A 19,690-nucleotide genomic window follows, 5' to 3' on the forward strand; every position below is an offset into this window, starting at 1 on the left:
GCAAGAGGCTCTAATCAGAGTAAAATCAGGAATGCCAACAGAACAATTTGCTTCCAATTTTTTAACTTTTCTGGTTTGCTCAAGCCAGGAACATAACTTGAGGCATTTTTGAGACATTATAGAAAGATATGTAACCTAACAAAGTAGACACTAAAATAAACAGAAATCTTTACTCTTTCTCAAGGATGAAATAAGCTTAAGATAATTTAAAAAAATTAAAAAAAAAAATTCAGTGTTGGACAACAGAGATTTCTTTTATGAAAAAGAAAATAAGCATATCTTACTTAGAGATTTTTAAAACATATCAGTAATACAGAGATATTCACTGCCCACTAACCATACCTTTTAAAGTATAATCCTCCAGGCTAGCATTTGAAATTCTGGAACTCACCTCAGACCTAATGATCAGATTTCAAGGGCATGGTTCAAAAAACTACATGTCAAACAGGAGTCTTGGTTGATACTCAAGCACATGGAAATCTGTCCTATTCACACCTCAGCTTTCAGAATTAGAAAGAACTGCTAGTATCTTCGCTAAGCAGTGGCAATTAGTTTATAACAAGAAGCCAAAGATTTTTTTTAAAAGTCCTGACATACCTACTCTACTAATGGTCCTTAGGAAGCATCACTACAGACAAAGCTAGTGGAGGTGATGGAATTACAGTTGAGCTATTTCCAATCCTAAAAGATGATGCAGTGAAAGTGCTGCACTCAATGCCAGCAAATTTGGAAAACTCAGCAGTGGCCACAGGACTGGAAAAGGTCAGTTTCATTCCAATCCTAAAGAAAGGCAATTCCTAAGAATGTTGAAACTACCACACAATTGCACTCATCTCACATGGTAGCAAAGGAATGCTCAAAATCCTCCAAGCCAGTCTTCAACAGTACGTGAACCATGAACTTTCATATGTTCAAGCTGGATTTAGAAAAGGCAGAGGAACTAGAGATCAAATTGCCAACAAGTGTTGGATCATAGAAAGAGCAAGAGAGTTCCAGAGAAACATCTACTTCTGCTTTATTGACGCCACAGCCTTTGACTGTGAATCACAACAAACTGTGGAAAATTCTTGAAAGAGATGGGAATACCAGACCACCTTACCTGCAAAATCTGTATGCAGATCAAGACAGAACAGTCAGAACTAGATATGGAACAGACTGGTTCCAAATCAGGAAAGGAGTACATCAAGGCTGTACATTGTCACCCTGCTTATTTAACTTATATGCAGAGTACATCATGTGAATCACTGGTGATTACAACAATAAACGCCAAGTATAGCAGAGATTTCTTAAGATCTGTTCATAACCATCTAACTTGGGAGATACGGAAAATAGTGTCAGGCTGTGTATGGAGAATTTTCTATATTGTAGAATTCTCCTCCTGGATAAACGGAAATGTTACGTTAAAAACTCTTTAGATTCAGCTAGAAAAGCTGCTGCCCCCTCACTTGTCACATGCCGCATGTTCATGGGGAACCTGGTGCTAAACCACCCACAGACGACCTGCTTCGGTCAGGCTTTCGTATATAGTACAGCAGCTCCCTAGCTGTGATCTGCTCAAAGTTAGCCTTCAACACAAGGGTTCGTAAAAGAAAAAAAAAAGAAAATTTTTTTAAGACAAAAAGGAAAAATAAGAAGAAATACAAAAAATTAAAACAAAAGAAACTTCTAAGTTTATGTAGAAGAGTTGTTTAAAATATATAATAAATTAGCGACCAATCTGTAAGGCACTGAGTTAGACTTGACCATAAAAACATTTTAACTCCTACATTTTAATAAAAAGTTTTCTTGGGGAATTCCCTGGCAGTTTAGTGGTTAGGAATCCATGCGTTCACTGCCAAGGGCCCAGATTCGAACCTATCTGGGGAACTATTTATATCTCACAAGCTCTGTGGCACAGCCAAAATAAATAAATAAAAATTAAAGTAAATAAAATTTTAAAAAGTTACCACCCCAAGTAAAATAAAAGCAGTTGAACCAATAATAATTGCAAAAAAGTACCAAAAATGTAAGCATTATTATGTGAATAATAATACCATTGATACTACTCTGGTTGTGGGTCATCATCCAGTCAAAGACCCAATATGCAGTAATACAGAAGATGAGATCATTTTCATTCATTATACCAAAGAGCCATTATAACCACCATCCACCCTTTCCCCACCACACACACATTTTTTTTTTTAACGACCCTGGAGAAGGCAGGGTGTCACTGGGGTAAGCAAAACTACATAGAGTTCTGTGTGAGTTAAAGAGTAATCTCTTATCCTGGTCCAGGAGCCATTACATAATACCAAATTCCTTGAACTTTATCAGTTTATTCAATCAAATTATGAAATTTACAAATTCATAAGGTACTGACCCACTAGTGTATGTCTGTGTGTATCTATCCATCTATATATATATATACACACATATAAGAATATTCTTAATAATAGTTCAATAATTCTAGCATCTCTAAAGTGACCCCTGGCTTTTCCCTTCATTTTGATTTATCTGGACCTTTGTCAAAAATGACAGACAAATGAAAGTTTAAGTCTTAAAAATATCTAATTAAAGTAGTTAAATAAAAACAAAAGTGTCTTATATAAAAGTCTTACCTATAAATTTTATTCTGTTCTATACTACAGAAAACTTAAATAAGCAATTCACAATTTAAACTTACGAATGTGTCTTTAAAAAATGAATTAAATATGATCAATAGCAAGTCTATTACTGGCAAAAGCATTTGAAAGATCAGAGATTCTAGATAAATCTTATTTACTATTTGTTTTGTATTTATTTACTATTTTACCACAAGAAATCAAGAGTTATCCTGCAAATTTAACTCTAGTAACTATCTGGATCATATTAAAGCATATATTCACCTCCAAGCAAACAGAGAAGCTTCAACTAATACATTATCTTTAAACCAGGTTCTTTGGAGTTCTAAAACCAGAGGTTAGCGAATAATAAACAACAGTTCTGAAATACTTGCTTGATTAAAGACAAAGAATGAAGCAATTATGAGACAATTATTTCTAAGACAGAAATCACGTCAATGAGACGCATTTTAAAAATTACAAGCAAAACCACTGGCAATAAATGGCTTTGAAGAAGACTAAAATCTAAACTTTAGACTTTAGGGTTTTTCAGTCTAAGAATATTTTAATCTAAACCAAATTATCACTGTCATTGTTGAGAAGAAGATTTGACTAAAATATTTCATACTCTCGGGTTAAAAAAAAATGTCATTTGGCAAAAGCTAAACAGGACTGTGCTTGCTATCACTCTCTAATTTACTCATAATTTAATACAAAGAGCCACGTAACAAAGAAGTATAAGCTATAGTTTATCCTCTGAATTGTGAAGATTTCTTTCCTCAGAATCTAAAGAACTAAAAATGCCCTAAAAGCAGCAATCTTCAGGTTTGAACTAATTCTAATAAGAAAAATTTGCAATGAATGAAGGCTTAAAAGTTTTACTAAATTTAAACTGATTTTATTAAGGAAATAATCACATACTCACCTCCAACTTCACTCACCCCAATGAAGCCTGAGTTTTTTTTTTTAAAGATTAATTAGTTTACTTATTAAGTATACTAAAGGTCATGCTTCAATCAAGTTTTCACAAGCTATGAAAATTAAACTACATTCTAGGTGACACATACACTTACTCAAAAACCTATTTTAAGTTCTATTATGTATAAATGCTCATATAAAAATGTGGGAGTGTAAGAAAATCCCAGTGTTAACAGGATTATAGTACAGCACGGGAAATCTACCCAAACTAGCACACACAGTGCAGAACAGGAACAAAGTAAATAGAAAATGTTTTTAAAAACTGGTAGTTAATTCTACCTTGCACTTCCTTCCTCCATTTCATTTTCTAAGGGAACTGGTGTATCAAAAAAGAATAAAGCTCATCCTTGGCTGGATTGTTGGGGATGGCTAGAGGATGAGGAGCTACTTAAGAGAGGAACAGAGGAGTTTCTCAGCAAAAAAATAATATATAAGTAAAGTTACCCTAATAGCCCATTTGGGGAGTTAAATTCAATTCTAAAGCACAAAAATAGTAGGCAAGGTAAAGGGGATTATGGAAGGCCATACAAAAGCGATCTAAGCCAATTTAAATACAATGGAAAGTCACTGAATGATTTTAAGGAAAGTAACATGATGCGATTCCTCACAATACACTGTAGGAGTACAGTTAAAAGACTATTGCATGACTCTGTGAGATACCTGGGGTCTAAACAAGGCAGCTGGAAGAGAATAGACAGGATATGACAATTAAGGTATACAGAAGACAAATTCCTGGGGAGGGAGGTGTAACATCAATACTTATATGTCTTCTGTTTCTCTTTACATTAAATACATAACCCTCACCATAAACCCAAAATCAATGTAAGGGATTTACCCTGAATCCACAAAAAATGAATGAATCCACAAAAACTCTTTTTTAAAGTAAACCTCTTAAAAAGAGACCAAAACATTACAATGAGGAATAAGAACAAAATCTGGCATTTATATAATGATGATAATAATTATTGGGGGGGATTATATTTCAACTGTATACTATTTCTTAAAAATAAAACAAACTTCAATATTGATAGCATAACATTCTTCCCATGTTTAATTCCACATCTTAAGGGTCATTCCCCAAGAATATTCAAAGCTACCATCGTTTTCCCAAGTGTCTCTCTCAAATCTTGTGATAAAGAATGTATTTTAAGAAAAAATCAAAACACTCTTTTGAAGAAAATATCATGTTTGCCTGTTTTTCCATCTTCAACTGTGAACCAGTCTAACTGACCACATCATCTGACAATAGTGTTCCATACGATTTTAGTAATTCAACAAAGTTTTCACAGACATCATGAATTCCTACATCTCTCATGGGACTGGCCACTTTATAATACAACCACTTCTCTTCTCTTCCACCAATAAAATCCTATAAAATCCAATAAAAAGTCCACCATTTCCTCTTTACGGATTCTTGCAATATTCCTAACATTCCTTCTAGCTTCCAATTGCAGGGGATTGGGAGAGACAGAAAGTCTAGTCTCTGTCCTCTACATGTGAACCCTGTAAGTATTTTATAATCTAAAATAGACCCTACTCAAAACTACCCCGTGACTTTTTATTATCTCTTCTCTTCACTTCATTCATGTGTCAGCTTTCTAATACGTCTAACTTCCTTCCTAGGATACTACTTATATGTCATGTACAAATATTATATTTTAGTTTTTCTTATTTAGCATCTCCCTCAACCTCCACACACACACACACACACACACCCAAAGGGAAGTTCCATAAAGGGAGGGACTTTCCAGCTACATTCAACACTTAAAACAGTGCCCAGTGCATCAGAGGCATTAAATTTTAAAAAGCCAGTTAAATGAACATAATACTATATTGTTAATATGTTATTAAATGTCACCAGTGAGAGATTAACAAAGATCAGTGCGAGATTAACAAAGACCAGGGGCTTCCCTCATAGCTCAGACGGTAACAAAGACCTGGCCACAACAGATAGAAATAAAGTGATATTTATATAGAAATAAAGTGATAGACTTAGTCATAGACATAGTCATAGACAGAGAGTGATATGATAATGAGAATTATCAGTTTATTAGAGAAGACATTGTGATGTGACAACTTGTATTTGCCTGGATGCACTATAATAAATATTCCATTTACACAGATCCCACGTATGTCAGGAAGTGAATGCTAAGCTAAACTGAATCATTCCCAAGTGTTTTAAAGAAAATAAAATATGGACAAAAACAAACTGAATTACACAGGTAAAGTGACCCCAGAATCACTCAGCACTCATGCGGATTCTCTATGAAACAGTTCATGAAATATATTAAACATACCAGGAATGTTATTTTACTAGAATATTCCTTGTGTCCCTTCCCCATTATCATCCCAAACTAGATGTAAAATGGCTTTCCTGATCTGGCACCGGCCGTGAAGTTAGTGTAATCTCCTGTACTGTCACTGGACTGCTTGAAAATCCGTGTGTTATCCTAAAACTATCTGTCTAAAAAGCTTCTGTTGGACCACAATCGTGAATGGATTAGCAGTGGATTAAAAACACGTAAAATTTCTCTTGCTCTGAACACAACAAAAAAGTTCAAATTCAAATGTTAGGCAGTAGATATTTCATAAATAGAACTTTAAATTTACATAGAGACCATAGACATTTACCATATTTTACAAAAACATACTGAAGGAGGCCAGTCACTACCACTACTTAAAATCTAGGGAAACAGTCATGAGCAAGATATACGTAATTCCTGCTCTATAGAGAATACAGAAGGGAAGACTTAATTAAATTAATAATGGGGAGTTATAAAGAAACTAGCAGAGATGTCTAAACAAACAGATCTACCTAATTCAACAGGAACAGTGGCAAAGACAAAGGTATTAGTTTAACTAACTTTTCCCTAATATTACCATTTCATTTTCTCAAATTATAGATTTTCAATGTCATCTGATTTTAATTCACAATATTATTCAAAGCTACCATTATTTTGAGAAATCCACCAAACTATTAATTCATTACTGAATTCACAGTATTATAATATTCTACTAACTATCCCTGGCATGAAATTTAAAGCATAAAGGAAATAGATGGGCCATCTGAATCTCATTTCTACATCATGACCAAAAGTAATTTCTCAGGAGTTGTGTTCATTACATGGAAAAGGCTACCAAGGGCTAATACCATATCTGCACTTTATAATATAAATCCAAAGCAATTACAGGTTTCAAGCTTTGTACCTGTGTGATGGAGAAGGAGCTTCAAATTGAGGCACTGTGCTATCCTCACTGACAGGAGAATATAAGCCGCTCATTTCCTGGAAGCACAATTATTAGAGTTATAGCCACTCCAAAGAGACGATGTATAAGTCAAAAGGAGCTATTTATTTCTTTCCAATCCCAGGTTTTATCAGTTCCTTTTTGTCTCAACATCCAAATTTCTCAAGGTTTCCTCTCCAGAGAGCACAAAAGCAAGGATATCTGAAACTTACGAGACAAGTCTTTTTCACGACATACATACTTAAAGAACTAGAAATTCTTTAATAAACATTATTCATTACTAATGAAGCCATCAAATGCAGAAAAAGACAAATGTAAATATTTTTAATGAGACATACTGTACATTATGTGAACAGTGAACTAGCTAATCATTTTTAATCTAGGTGAGAACCTACTGATAAATATTAAGATAAGTATGGCAACTGACTAAACAGACCTTTGTTGGCAAAGGAATGACTCTGCTTTTTAATACGCTGTCTAGGTGTGTGTTAGTGTCAGTCAATCAGTCATGTCCAACTCTTGGCAACCCCACAAACTGTAGCCCTCTAAGCAAGAAGAGTGGAGGGGATTGCCATTCCCTTCTGCAGAGGATCTTCCCAACCCAGGGATTGAACCTGGGTTAGTCATAGCTTTTCTTCCAGGAGCAAGCATCTTTTCATTTCATGGCTGCAATCACCATCTGCAGAGAGTTTGGAGCCCAAGTAAATAAAATCTGTCACTGTTTCCATTTTTTCTCCATCTATTTGCCATGAAGTGATGGGACTAGATAGCATGATCTTCGTTTTTTGAGCTGAGTTTTAAACCAGCTTTTTCACTCTCCTATTTCACCTTCATCAAGAGGTTCTTTAGTTCCTCTTTGCTTTCTGCCATAAAGGTGCTGTCATCTGCCTATCTGAGGTCATTGATATTTCTCCTGGCAATCTTGATTCCAGCTTGTGCTTCATCCAGCCCGGCATTTCGCATGATGTACTCTACACATAAGTTAAATAAGCAGGGTGATAATATGCAGCCTTGACGTACTCCTTTCCCAATTTTAAACCAGTCCATTGTTCCATGTCCAGTTCTAATTGTTCTGTCTTGACCTGCATAGAGGTTTCGCAGGAGGCAGGTAAGGTGGTCTGGTATTCCCATCTCGAAGAATTTTCTACAGTTTTTCGTGATCCACACAAAGGCTTTAGAGTAGTCAATGAAACAGAAGGAGATGTTTTTCTGGAATTCTCTTGCTTTTGCTATGATCCAACGCATGTTGGTAATTTGATCTCTGGTTCCTCTGCCTTTTCTAAATCCAGCTTGAACATCTGGAAGTTCTTGGTTCACGTACTGTTGTAGCCTAGCTTGGAGAATTTTGAGCATTCCTTTGCTAGCATGTGAAATGAGGGCCACTGTATAGTAGTCTGAACGTTCATTGGCATTGCTCTTCCCGGGGACTGGAATAAAAACTGAACTTTTCCAGTTTTGTGGCCCCTGCTGAGTTTTCCAAATTTGTTGACATATTGAGTGTAGCATTTTCACAGCATCATCTTTCAGGATTTGAAATAGTTCAGCTGGAGTTCCATCATCTCCACTAGCTTTGTAGTGATACTTCCTAAGGCCCACTTGACTTCACACTCTGAGATGTCTAGGTCTAGGTGAGTGATCCATTGTGGTTATCCGGGTCATTAAGATCCTTTTTGTATAGTTCTTCTGTGTATTCTTGCCGCCTTTTCTTAATGGCTTCTGCTTCTGTTAGGTCCCTACTATTTCTGTCCTTTATTGAGCCCATCTTTGCATGAAATGTTCCCTCGGTGTCTCTAATTTTCTTGAAGAGATCTCTAGTCTCTCCCATTCTACTGTTTTCCTCTATTTCTTTGCATTGATCACTTAGGAAGGGTTTCTCATCTCTCCTTGCTATTCTTTGGAACTCTGCATGCAGATGGGTGTATCTTTCCTTTTCTCCCTTGCCTTTCGCTTCTCTTTTCTCAGCTATTTGTAAGACCTCGCCAGAAAACCATTTTGCCTTTCTGCATTTCTTTTTCTTGAGGATGGTTTTGATTACCACCTCATGTACAATATTATGAAATTCCGTCCACAGTTCTTCAGGCACTCTGTCAGATCTAATCCATTGAATATATTCATTACTTCCACTGTATAATTGTAAGAGATTTGATTTAGGTCATACCTGAATGGTCTAATGGTTTTCCCTGCTTTCTTCAGTTTAAGTATGAATTTTGCAATAAGGAGTTTGTGATCTGAGCCACAGTCAGTACCCAGTCTTGTTTCTGCTGACTGTATAGAGCTTCTCCATTTTTGGCTGCAAAGAATATAATCAATCTGACTTCGGTATTGACCATCTGGTGATGTCCATGTGTAGAGTATTCTCGTGTTGTTGGAAAAGGGTGTTTGCTATGACAAGTGCATTCTTTTGGCAAAACTCTGTTAGCCTTTGCCCTGCTTCATTTTGTACTACAAGTTCTTCATTTTGTACTACAAGGTGAAACTTGCCTGTTACTCCAGGTATCTCTTGATTTCCTGCTTTTCATTCCAGTCCCCTATGACGAAAAGGACATCTTTTTCGGGTTCTATAAAGTTCTATAAAGTCTTGTAGGTCTTCACAGAATTGTTCTACTTCACCTTCTTTGGCATTAGTCAAAGTTACGGTTTCTCTAGCAGTCATGTACTAATGTGAGAGTTGGACCATAAAGAAGGCTAAGCACTGAAGAATTGATGCTTTTGAACTGTGGTGTTGGAGAAGACTCTTGAGAGTCCCTTGGACTGCAAGGGGATCAAACCACTCAATCCTAAGGAAATCAATCTTGAATACTCACTGGAGGGACTGATGCTGACGCTAAAACTCCAATACTTCGGCCACCTGATACAAAGAGCCGATTCACTGGAAAAGACCCTGATGCTGGGAAAGATTGAAAGCAGGAGGAGAAGCAGAAGACAAAGGACAAGATGGTTGGATGGTATCACCAACTCAATACATATGAGTCTGGGCAAGCTTTGGGAGATGGTGAAGGACAGGGAAGCCTGGTGTGCTGTAGTCCATGGGGTGACAAAGAGCTGGACACGACTGAGTGACTGAATGGCAACTGGATCATTACTGTTCAACTCACCAAAGTATAGAAAAACAGGATATATCAGTCTCTACTTTGAAAATATTCTTTGCAAACATTAAGAAAAGTAGCTTTGTTTACTAACTGCTTAAACTCTAACTTTTGATCATTAACTCAGAGGAAAAGGGCTCCTAATAAATTATTGCAGAAATTATGCCTGTTACTTTCTATGTAGCGGAGACCAATCCCATTAACTTAATGCAGCAATTTAAAGGAAAAGCAAAATTTTCATGAAATTGAAAAGCTACTCGAGATGTAAGAAATTCTTGATCTTACTTCCACTCTTTTGATATCCTCTTCCAAAACACTTAACTCCTTCTGAATCTGCTCCAGTTGCTGTAGATTAGAGAGGGGGAAAAAAAAAAAAAGCCTAAACCAAACCACACTGGCATCACCACAATCATAAAGTAATTTTACATTTGGAATATGATTTTTAGGAAATTGTGCACTAATGGTAAACTGTAGGGGTGAAAAACTGCAGATAAAAAGCAGTTTTTATGTTTAAAAAAAAAAAAGCAGTTTTTATGCAAGTTCCTATGTTAAAAAGTAAATGTAAAGACTTAATATTTAAGAAAATCGTTCTTTGTTTAATAGAATAATTGACTTTATAATAAAAATATTAAAGATGAACAATAACAATATGATTTAATAAAAACAGATATCCAAAGAACTTTCAAATCACCTCATTTAACTGTCAGCAATTAATATCAGCATGTCAGTTGTTAACCTCATTTTTAAAATAAAAATAAGTCTTGAAGATTAAATTCTACCACCCAAAAGCAATCACAAGTTACCCTCTTATGCATTTTTTAAAACATATTTAAGATTATGCCTCATCTTTGACATTTTGCCTATTGCACCATAACTTTTCTCCATGCCTTTAAAATGCAAACATTTTAATTATTATATTTAATGATATACTTGACAATCGTAAGTAATTCTGAACCATGAGTCTGCATTTTAGATTATGAGTCTGCATTCCAAATTTTATTGATTATTAAAATGAAATCATTTGATCAAGAGAAATAGCAACTCTTCACTACATGAAACAAAACTGCTTTCCAGAAACACTATCAGATTTAAATTTCTATAATTATTATATATATGTGGCTGTCTTAATCTAAGCCAAATATATTGAGGCCAATTTTATTTTTTGGCCATTTATTTTTTGTGCAGCATGCAGGATCTCAGTTCCCCAAACAGGAATCAAACCCATGTTCCCCTGTGTTGGGAGCTGAGTCTTAACCACTGAACTTTCAGGGAAAACCCCTGAGCCAGTTTTTAGAATATAAAATAATGATAATGAATATATTTATATAATACTTATTGCTAGGTGTGCAACAGGAAGTATTATACAGGAAAATAAATCACAGAAAGATTAAGTGATTTGCCCAAGATCGCAGTAAGTACACAGCAGAACTGGAGTTGAAATCAAGGCAGCTCCACAATTCATGCCGTTAACTACTATGTTATAACACTACTACTTGAAAATAGGACCTTATTATTTACCTTTATTTTACCTGATAACTAGTAGGGATAAACAGATTTTTAAGCATGTTTTCTTCTGAGGCAATATATAGACAGTTGATAATATATTAACTCAAATATTGACCAATCTTAAACATTTTGCTAAGTACTGTGAAGAACGGGATTTAGAAAACTGTAGCCCTTGGCCTCATGGAATTCAGTCTAGGGAAGAGCTTCTGGGTTGGTGAACATGTAGGTTGGGGAGTATATGAGGATGCTGGGAGAACGGCACACCTGGAGAGGGTATGGACGCTCCATGCCCCTTCCCACATATCTCAGTTCTATCCTTTTACAATAAACTGATGATGCAGTAAGTAAACTATTTTCCTGTTATGTGACCCATTTTAGCAAATTATCACATTCTTGGAGGGGGACATGGGAACCGCCAATTTATAGCCAGTAGGTTAAATATACAAGTGACTTCTTGGACATGCAATTATAATCTGAAGGGGCAGCTCAGTCTTATGGGACTGAGTCCTCAACCAGTGGAATCTGGGGCCAACTCCAAGTAAACAGTGCTAGATAGAATTGACCTGAATTGATTTCCAGGACACTCTGCTTTATCTACAGAGAACTGGAGAACTAGCTGGTGTAAAAAATCACCTACACATTTGGTGGCCAGAAATATGGAGAGAGGTAATGAATAAAGGAAACAAGTGTTGTCCTTTTAGGCATCAATATAAGACATTATAGTATGAGGAAATAGAAGATAAAGGATAACTGTTTTAAAAAGCAAAAGGAACAACTAGGCTAAATTCACTCTGCAAATGTGTTTCATAAACCAGAGAGGCAGAATCTAGAATAAAAGCATAAAGCAGAGACCAAGAATGTTTTGGAAACACATGAAGAAAGTTCATAAAGCTGAACTGTCATTATCTAAATGAAAACAGACCACAAACGGGAATGAAAACTGACAAATTTCTGGATCAAATCTGCCTTAACATTATAGTGACTTTTGGGGGTACTAAAAATAATAATAATAATAAATACAGAAGATGGAGAAATGCTACTTGAGAGCACAGTCCAAGTCATCAATAGCAAGCACTCTCAATACAGTATACTGTATTACAACCCAAAGAAATTATTTAAAAATTTGAAAAGGGAAGAACAGAAGTCTCTGAATCCCTTAAGACTAAAACATAAAAGAATTCAAAAATAGAACCCCCTTTAATTGACATTAGCTTTGGTGCAGTTAGGTATCATTGGCACTCATTTATTTGACCTTCACTATGACTGAATAAGTACTCCTGCCTGGAAAATCCCATGGACGGAGGAGCCTGGTAGGCTGCAGTCCATGGGGTCGCGAAGAGTCAGACACGACTGAGCGACTTCACTTTCACTTTTCACTTTCATGCACTGGAGAAGGAAATGGCAACCTACTCCAATGTGCTTGCCTGGAGAATCCCAGGGACGGGGGAGCCTGGTAGGCTGCCTGTCTATGGGGTCGCACAGAGTTGGACATGACTAAAGCAACTTAGCAGCAGCAGCAGCAGCATGATTGAATAAAAACATGCTGAAGTATTAAATTCAGTATCTTAATTTTGTTTTTTAGAGCTAATTAGTAAATTACAGTTGCCAAGACCTCGTCAATTATCTGAAATATTCAAAACTGAACAAAAGAATACTGATAAACTTCCAGAAAAAAGAAAAGCTGGTTTAAAAAAAAAGCAGTAAGATTAATAATACTATATATATATAAACAAAAAAGCACTAACAATAAATTTTTAAAAAAAAGCACTGTATACTAATTAGAATAGCCAACATCCAGAACACTGACAACACCAAAAGCTGAAAAAGATGTGTAGCAACAAGAACTCTCATTTATTCTTGGTAGGAATGAAAAATTGTACAGCCACTCTGAAAGGCAGTTTGGCAGTTTCTTTAAAAATTATACATATTCTTATAGAAGCCAGTAATCACACTCCTTGGTATATACCCAAGCGAGTTGAAAACTTCAATTCCAAAAAAACACATTGATAGCAGTTTTAGTCATAATTAACAATACTTGAAACAACCAAGATGTCCTTCAGATGAATGGATAAACAGTGGTTCATAAAGACAATGGAATAATATTCAGTCCTAAGAAGAAATGAGCTTTCAAGTCATAAAAAAAACAATGAGGAAATTTAAATGTGTATTACTATGAGGTATATGGAAAATCTCTGTACCATCTTTTCAATTCTTCTGTGAACTTAAAACTGCTCTAAAAAATGTCTTTAAAAAAATAGAAATACAATGAAGTAACTCCTAAAGAAAAAACATAATAACAAAAAATCAAAAGAGAAAAGAAACAACAACATAATAAAATGGCAGGCTTAAACTCTTTTACATTAAATGTAAATGGTTTAAATACAAAATTATAAGACTGAGTCCGGCAGGGTGAATGAAAAACCTCTGCTGTATACAAGAAATTCACCTCAAATAAGTTAGTGATACAACAAAGAACCAAAGATTCAACAGGATGCAAAACATTCTTACCACACTGCAACTGCAGGAAACACATTCTTTACAAGCACAAATATTTCAAAATTTAATGAACTAACATGTGACAGTGCAAATATCATACTATAAAAACCAAATTATTTTCTGATAACAATGCAATTATAACAGAAATCCATAATTTTTTTAAAAAAAGGTCTCCATTGGTAGTACAGTAGATAAGAATCCACCTCCAAATGCAGGGGATGTGGGTTTGATCCCTGGTCCAGGAAGATTCCACATGCCACGGGGCAATTAAGTCCATGTACTATAACTACAGAGCCTGCTCTCTAGAGCCCATGAGCCACAATTACTGAAGCCTGTGTGCCTAGAACCTGTGCTCAGCAACAAGAGCAGCCACCACAATGAGAAGCCCGTGCACAGCAACCAAGAGTAGCCCCCACTTGACACAACTAGAGAAAGCCCACAGGCAGCAATGAAGACCCAACACAATCAAAAATAAAATAAGTAACCTCTTTTTAAATGAAAGAATCCCAATACCCAAGTAACAAGTTTATCTATAAATAACCCACATGCCTAAGAAAAAGTATAACGAAAATTAGAGACTACATTGAACTAAGGAATAACAAACAAAATGCCATACCAAAATTATTAGATGCAACTAAAAGAACTATGGCCTGAAATGTGTCTATTATTAAAAATAAAGTCTGCCTACTAATATGTATATCCAAGTTAACAAATTAGAAGAGAAACAACAAAATAAAACCAAAAGAAGTAGAAGGATGGACAATGTAATTCTAAGGAGGGTAATTAAGAAAATGGAAAACAAAAATAAAATAGAGAACATAAACAAAGCGAAAAAGCTGGTTCCTGGATAAAACTCATAAAAGTGATACATCCCTGAATCCCTGACATGACCTGATCAAAACAAACAAACAGAAAAATGTACAGCACCAATGAGCAGAGTCAGGAATGAAAGACATCACTAAAAACTCTAGCGTATTAAAAGCTTAGTATTAAGACCAATCTAATACTAAAAAATTTGAAAACTCAGAAGAAACAGACAACTCTTAGAAAAAATATAACATGTCAAAAATGATATCTAAAACAAAAATCTGAATAAGCAGTAAATGAATCAACAAAGTTTCTGCAAACAACAGGTCCATATAGCTTTTCCAGCAAAATCTTTAAATATTCAGCAAAGATATTCATCCTAGATTATACAAATTCTTCCAGAAAACAGAAAAAGAGGAAACATTCTCCAACCAATTTGATAAAACCAACTTTATAACAAAACCGGACAAGATCAGTGTATAAAAAGTTAAAGAACAACCTTATTAGTGAATATAGATGCAATAAGGGAGCCAAAGAGGGCAAACAACTGTCCTACTTATCTAGAATACAGAACATTCAGTGATAAAACTAGAACACTCCTGGGCAAATCAGGACAGCTGGTCACCCTAGGTGCAAAGCTGATAGAGTTTTTAATGTTAAACAAATAATGATCCATTTTAATATAATGAAAAAAAATTATATCATCTCAACTGAACAAAAATTTTGGAGAATATTCAACCCCCACTTATAATTATAAAAAAAATTCTCTTAGGAAACTGGGAATAGAACTTAGCTCCTTGAATGATTAAAAAAATACCTACCAAAAACCTACAGAAAACATCATACCTAATGGTGACACGTCGAAAGCTTTCACTTTGAGATCAGCACCAAGACTAGGATGCCCCGCTATCACCACTTCTATTCATCACTGTACCGGATATCCTAGCCAGCAGAGTAAGACAAGAAAAATAAATAAAGGATATAAGGATCATAAAGAAAGAAACTAAACTGTTATTATTTGCAGATGATGATGTGTGCAAAGAAAATACAAAATAATCTACAAATAAATTATTAGAATCAATGAGTTTAACAAAGTTGCTGGATACAAAAAAAAAGTATGTGTCAAAATCAATTGCATTTCTATATGCCAGCAATAAATAGTAAGAAACTGAAATTAAAGACACAGACATCACTTAGAGTAGCATAAAAACGATTGAAGACCTAAGGACAACTCTAAAATAGATATGTAAGAATAATATCCTGAAAAATATCAAAATTTTGGAGGCCATTTTTAAGGAACTATATATACAGAGAGAAATACCATGTTCAACGGCTAGAGGGCTCAATACTGTAAAGAGAGCCTCCCAAATTGATCTATGGAGTCAAAGTAATCCCAATAAAAATCACAGCAGGTATACCATGGAAATGTATCAGCTGGTTTTAAAATTTATAGAGAAATACAAAGAGCCATGAATAGCTGCAACTTTCCTAAAAAAGAATAGTAACTTACTTCAAAGTTCTAGTATTTAATACAATGTGGTATTGCCAGAAAGACAGACAAACAGACCAGTGGAGCAAGAGAGATCCTGGAAATAGACCCATGTATGTATGGACACATGATGTATGAGAGACGTGGTATTTCAAAGCAATGGGAGAAGGATGAATTTTTTAATCAAGGATGCTTAGACATCTGGATATTCATATGAAAAATTCCCAAGTAGATTATAGATATATGTATGGAAAAAAAAATAAATAAAAGATTCAAGCAGACTTCAGGTGGAGAAGAATTCTTTACCTAATAGAAAAGGCACTAATTATAACAGGCAAGACTAATAAATTTGACTCCACTATAGACAGAAACTTCTCTTCATCAAATAACATCATTAACACAATGAAAAAAGCAGCCCAATTAGAGGGGGAGAAAGATCTGCTATAGATAAGTAGATAGATAGATAGAACAAAGAACTTTTATCTAGAATATATAAGCAAACCAGAAGGAAAATCAATGAAATAGAAAAGATGCACAAAGCTTAAACCAAGTACTTCATACATACACAAAAATCCAAATGGCCAATTTATAGTACTGAGTACTCAACCTCATTATCCATCAGGGAAATGCAACTTAAAACCACAAAGAGATACCAATACATATCCCAAGATGAGCTAAACTGGAAAAAGTCTACTGATAACAAGTACTGGCAAGAATATAGTACAACAGGAACATTCCTACAATTCCTGCAGGAAGAGTAACCAATTCAACCACTCAGGCATTGTTTGGCATTATCTACTAAATTTGAAGATGTACATACCCTATGACTTAATAATTTCATTTCTACATATGAAGCATTGAGATATACATTCTAATATATACCTTGATAAGATATATATATAAGATAGTAACATTGTTTGCAATAACAAAAATGGTGTGTATTCAATTAATAGAATACTATACAACAACAAAAGGGAATCAATTATAGCCATATACAACACTAGGGATGAATCTTAACACTGAGCCAAAGAGAAGAACAAAACATTACATAAGGCAGAAGTGCATTTATATTAATTCAAAAGAAGAGACTTATAAATTAAAAATACTTAGACTTTGAAACAATAAAGAAAAACAGAGACGTCAGAATACTGACTACCTAAAGGCAAGGGAAAAGACTATAATCGGGAAAGGGTAGGCAGAGAGTTGTACGAGTCCTAGCAAAAATCTATCACTGGATCAGGATGGTGGTTACATGGATGATCGCGCTATGAATCTTTAAACTGTAATTTGTTTTACAAACTTTTCTATGCTTTATTTCGTATAAAAATATTAAAATGCAATATATTTATATTCAAAATAAAACTTCAAACAAAACCAAAAGGAAACCAAGGTCCCTCAAAACTGTCCTATTACAAGGAATTAAAAAGGTACTACAAATGACCAAAAGTATATTTTAAAATTAAATTGAATGAAATGTAAGGCAAATTGTTCAAATGCTGGTACAAATTTGCGCCAAGGAGACTGGTTTTTACATAGAAACTGGAGCCCTCTTGTTCAATCTAACTTTGAAGAAAGAATAGCATGTTCATTTAAAAACATATATTTGTTGAGTGCTGTGGCAGGCTGGCTCTAAGACAGCCTCCAAAGAGTCCTACCTCAGAATCCATAACCTGTGTAATTCCCTATTTGTGTGGGCTAGACCCAAAAATTTGCTTCTAATAGAAAAAACAAAACATTTCTTGAGATGTAACTTTCAAGATTAAGCTACAGAAAGCATGTGACTGCTGGCTTTCTCACTCTGAGGAAGTCAGCTGCCAGGGAGTAAGTTATCCTATGGAGAAGCCCATGTGGTAAGAATTTGGTATCTCTTCCCAACAGCCAATGAGTTAATTTGGATGCATTCCTATCCCCATAGAACCTTAAGATAACTGCTACCCTGGCCAACACCTGGATTGCTTCACTTGGTGAGAAACCCTGAGCCAAGGCACTCAGTTATTCTACACCAGGATTCTTGACACTAGATAGTAAATGTTTGCTGTTTTTAAGCCATTCATTTTGAGGGTAACTTGTTACACAGAAATAAATAATTAATGAAAATGCCTACTCTGTGCCTTGCATATTCCCTTCTCTTAATACTCAAAAGAGAGTCAATAGAAAAAAAAATTTTTTTAATTAAATCTACAATTCTAAAAGCAAGATGTGACACCTGAACAAGTAAGTATGTTAACTCTGAAAAGCAGATTCAACTGCCCTATTGGAAGTTCTGCATAAAATCACAAAGCTAATTTCCAGAGTCTGCAAACTAATCTTGAGGGAAAAAAATCAAAAGCAGTAACTGACCTTCTGGTCAATCTGTATTATTTTATAGTTATATGCTATATCCTTCTTGCCTGAAACAATTTCAAATCTAAATATGTTGCAAGCATCAAGACACTCTAGAGAAGTGTAAAAAATCTCAGAGAGAAAAGAAAACCTTAATAATTCAGATCATAGATAATAATCGGCCATTTCATTTAATCCCCAGTTATCCTTATGCAATGGCACTCCACTCCAGTACTCTTGCCTGGAGAATCCCACGGATGGAGGAGCCTGGTAGGCTACAGTCCATGGAGTCGCTAAGAGTCGGACACGACTGAGCGACTTCACTTTCACTTTATCCTTATGTTTGGACTGTTCACTTAACTGATTCATTATCAAGTAATTTCCTATGTCTTAATTTCATTCAATGAGTTCAAAGTCTAATATAAAAAGAACCACATAAAACTACTGCAAAACAATCTGATGTTGTTTTAGGAGGGCAGAAAGTATATATGAAATAGAAAAAACTATCACTTTTCCAAAGAATTTGCTATAGCAATGATGGCTGGGTACTGAATTAATCATTTTGCTTCCATATGTCATAAAATGTTCAACTTTATTACTTAAACTATGGTTCAAGGACCAAGAGCATCATCATCTGGAGCTTGCTAGAAATGCAGATTTTTAGGCTTCCAACACACACCCTCTTCATCAGAACTTGGATTCTAAGAAGATCTTCAGGTGATTCTTAAACAAATTGAAGTTGAAGATAAAGTACCCACCAAAAAAATAAATTAAAAGTCTTTAAGTATATATAAATCTTGAATTCACAATGAAAATAATTTTAATAGATATTAAAACATATTAAAATCACAACTACTACTTCAGCAAAAGTTAAAGGAAAATACAATCATAAACCATGTGAACAACATTTAGCTATAAAGAGAAGCATAATGTGGAAAAATCCAATCTGAACAAAGTAAAAAAAAAAGCTAAAAATAGACATCATGAATAGTCAAAAAGAAGTGGAAATATCGAACTAAGATAATATAAAGTTCTGGCAATGCACAGTTATCAAAATAAGTTCTCATCTTTTTATTTTCAAAAAATAATAAAGACTGCCTGAAGCCTAAAATACATGGTTATATTTTTTTGAGTGAAAATGACCTAATTAGACAACTGAAAGTAAAAATGTAAGATTTGAG

General features: G+C 34.8%; 1 protein-coding gene across 6 annotated transcripts in view; it reads right to left on the reverse strand.

The window, feature by feature from the left end:
* COP1 (COP1 E3 ubiquitin ligase) overlaps positions 1–19,690 on the reverse strand; it is a 224,807-nt gene that overhangs the window by 143,216 nt on the left and 61,901 nt on the right. For 5 of the 6 annotated variants that reach the window (XM_070768483.1, XM_070768482.1, XM_070768481.1 and 2 more), the window contains 2 exons: positions 10,175–10,234; positions 6,765–6,841 (listed from right to left, as the gene is read on the reverse strand). The exons of the other annotated variant lie outside the window; for it this stretch is intronic. In XM_070768483.1, the coding sequence (XP_070624584.1) occupies positions 6,765–6,841; positions 10,175–10,234 (137 nt within the window). The remainder of the gene's footprint in view (positions 1–6,764; positions 6,842–10,174; positions 10,235–19,690) is intronic. 6 annotated transcript variants of the gene reach the window in all.

Source organism: Bos indicus, chromosome 16 (genome assembly GCF_029378745.1).
Source record: "Bos indicus isolate NIAB-ARS_2022 breed Sahiwal x Tharparkar chromosome 16, NIAB-ARS_B.indTharparkar_mat_pri_1.0, whole genome shotgun sequence".
Taxonomy (NCBI): Eukaryota; Metazoa; Chordata; class Mammalia; order Artiodactyla; family Bovidae; genus Bos; species Bos indicus.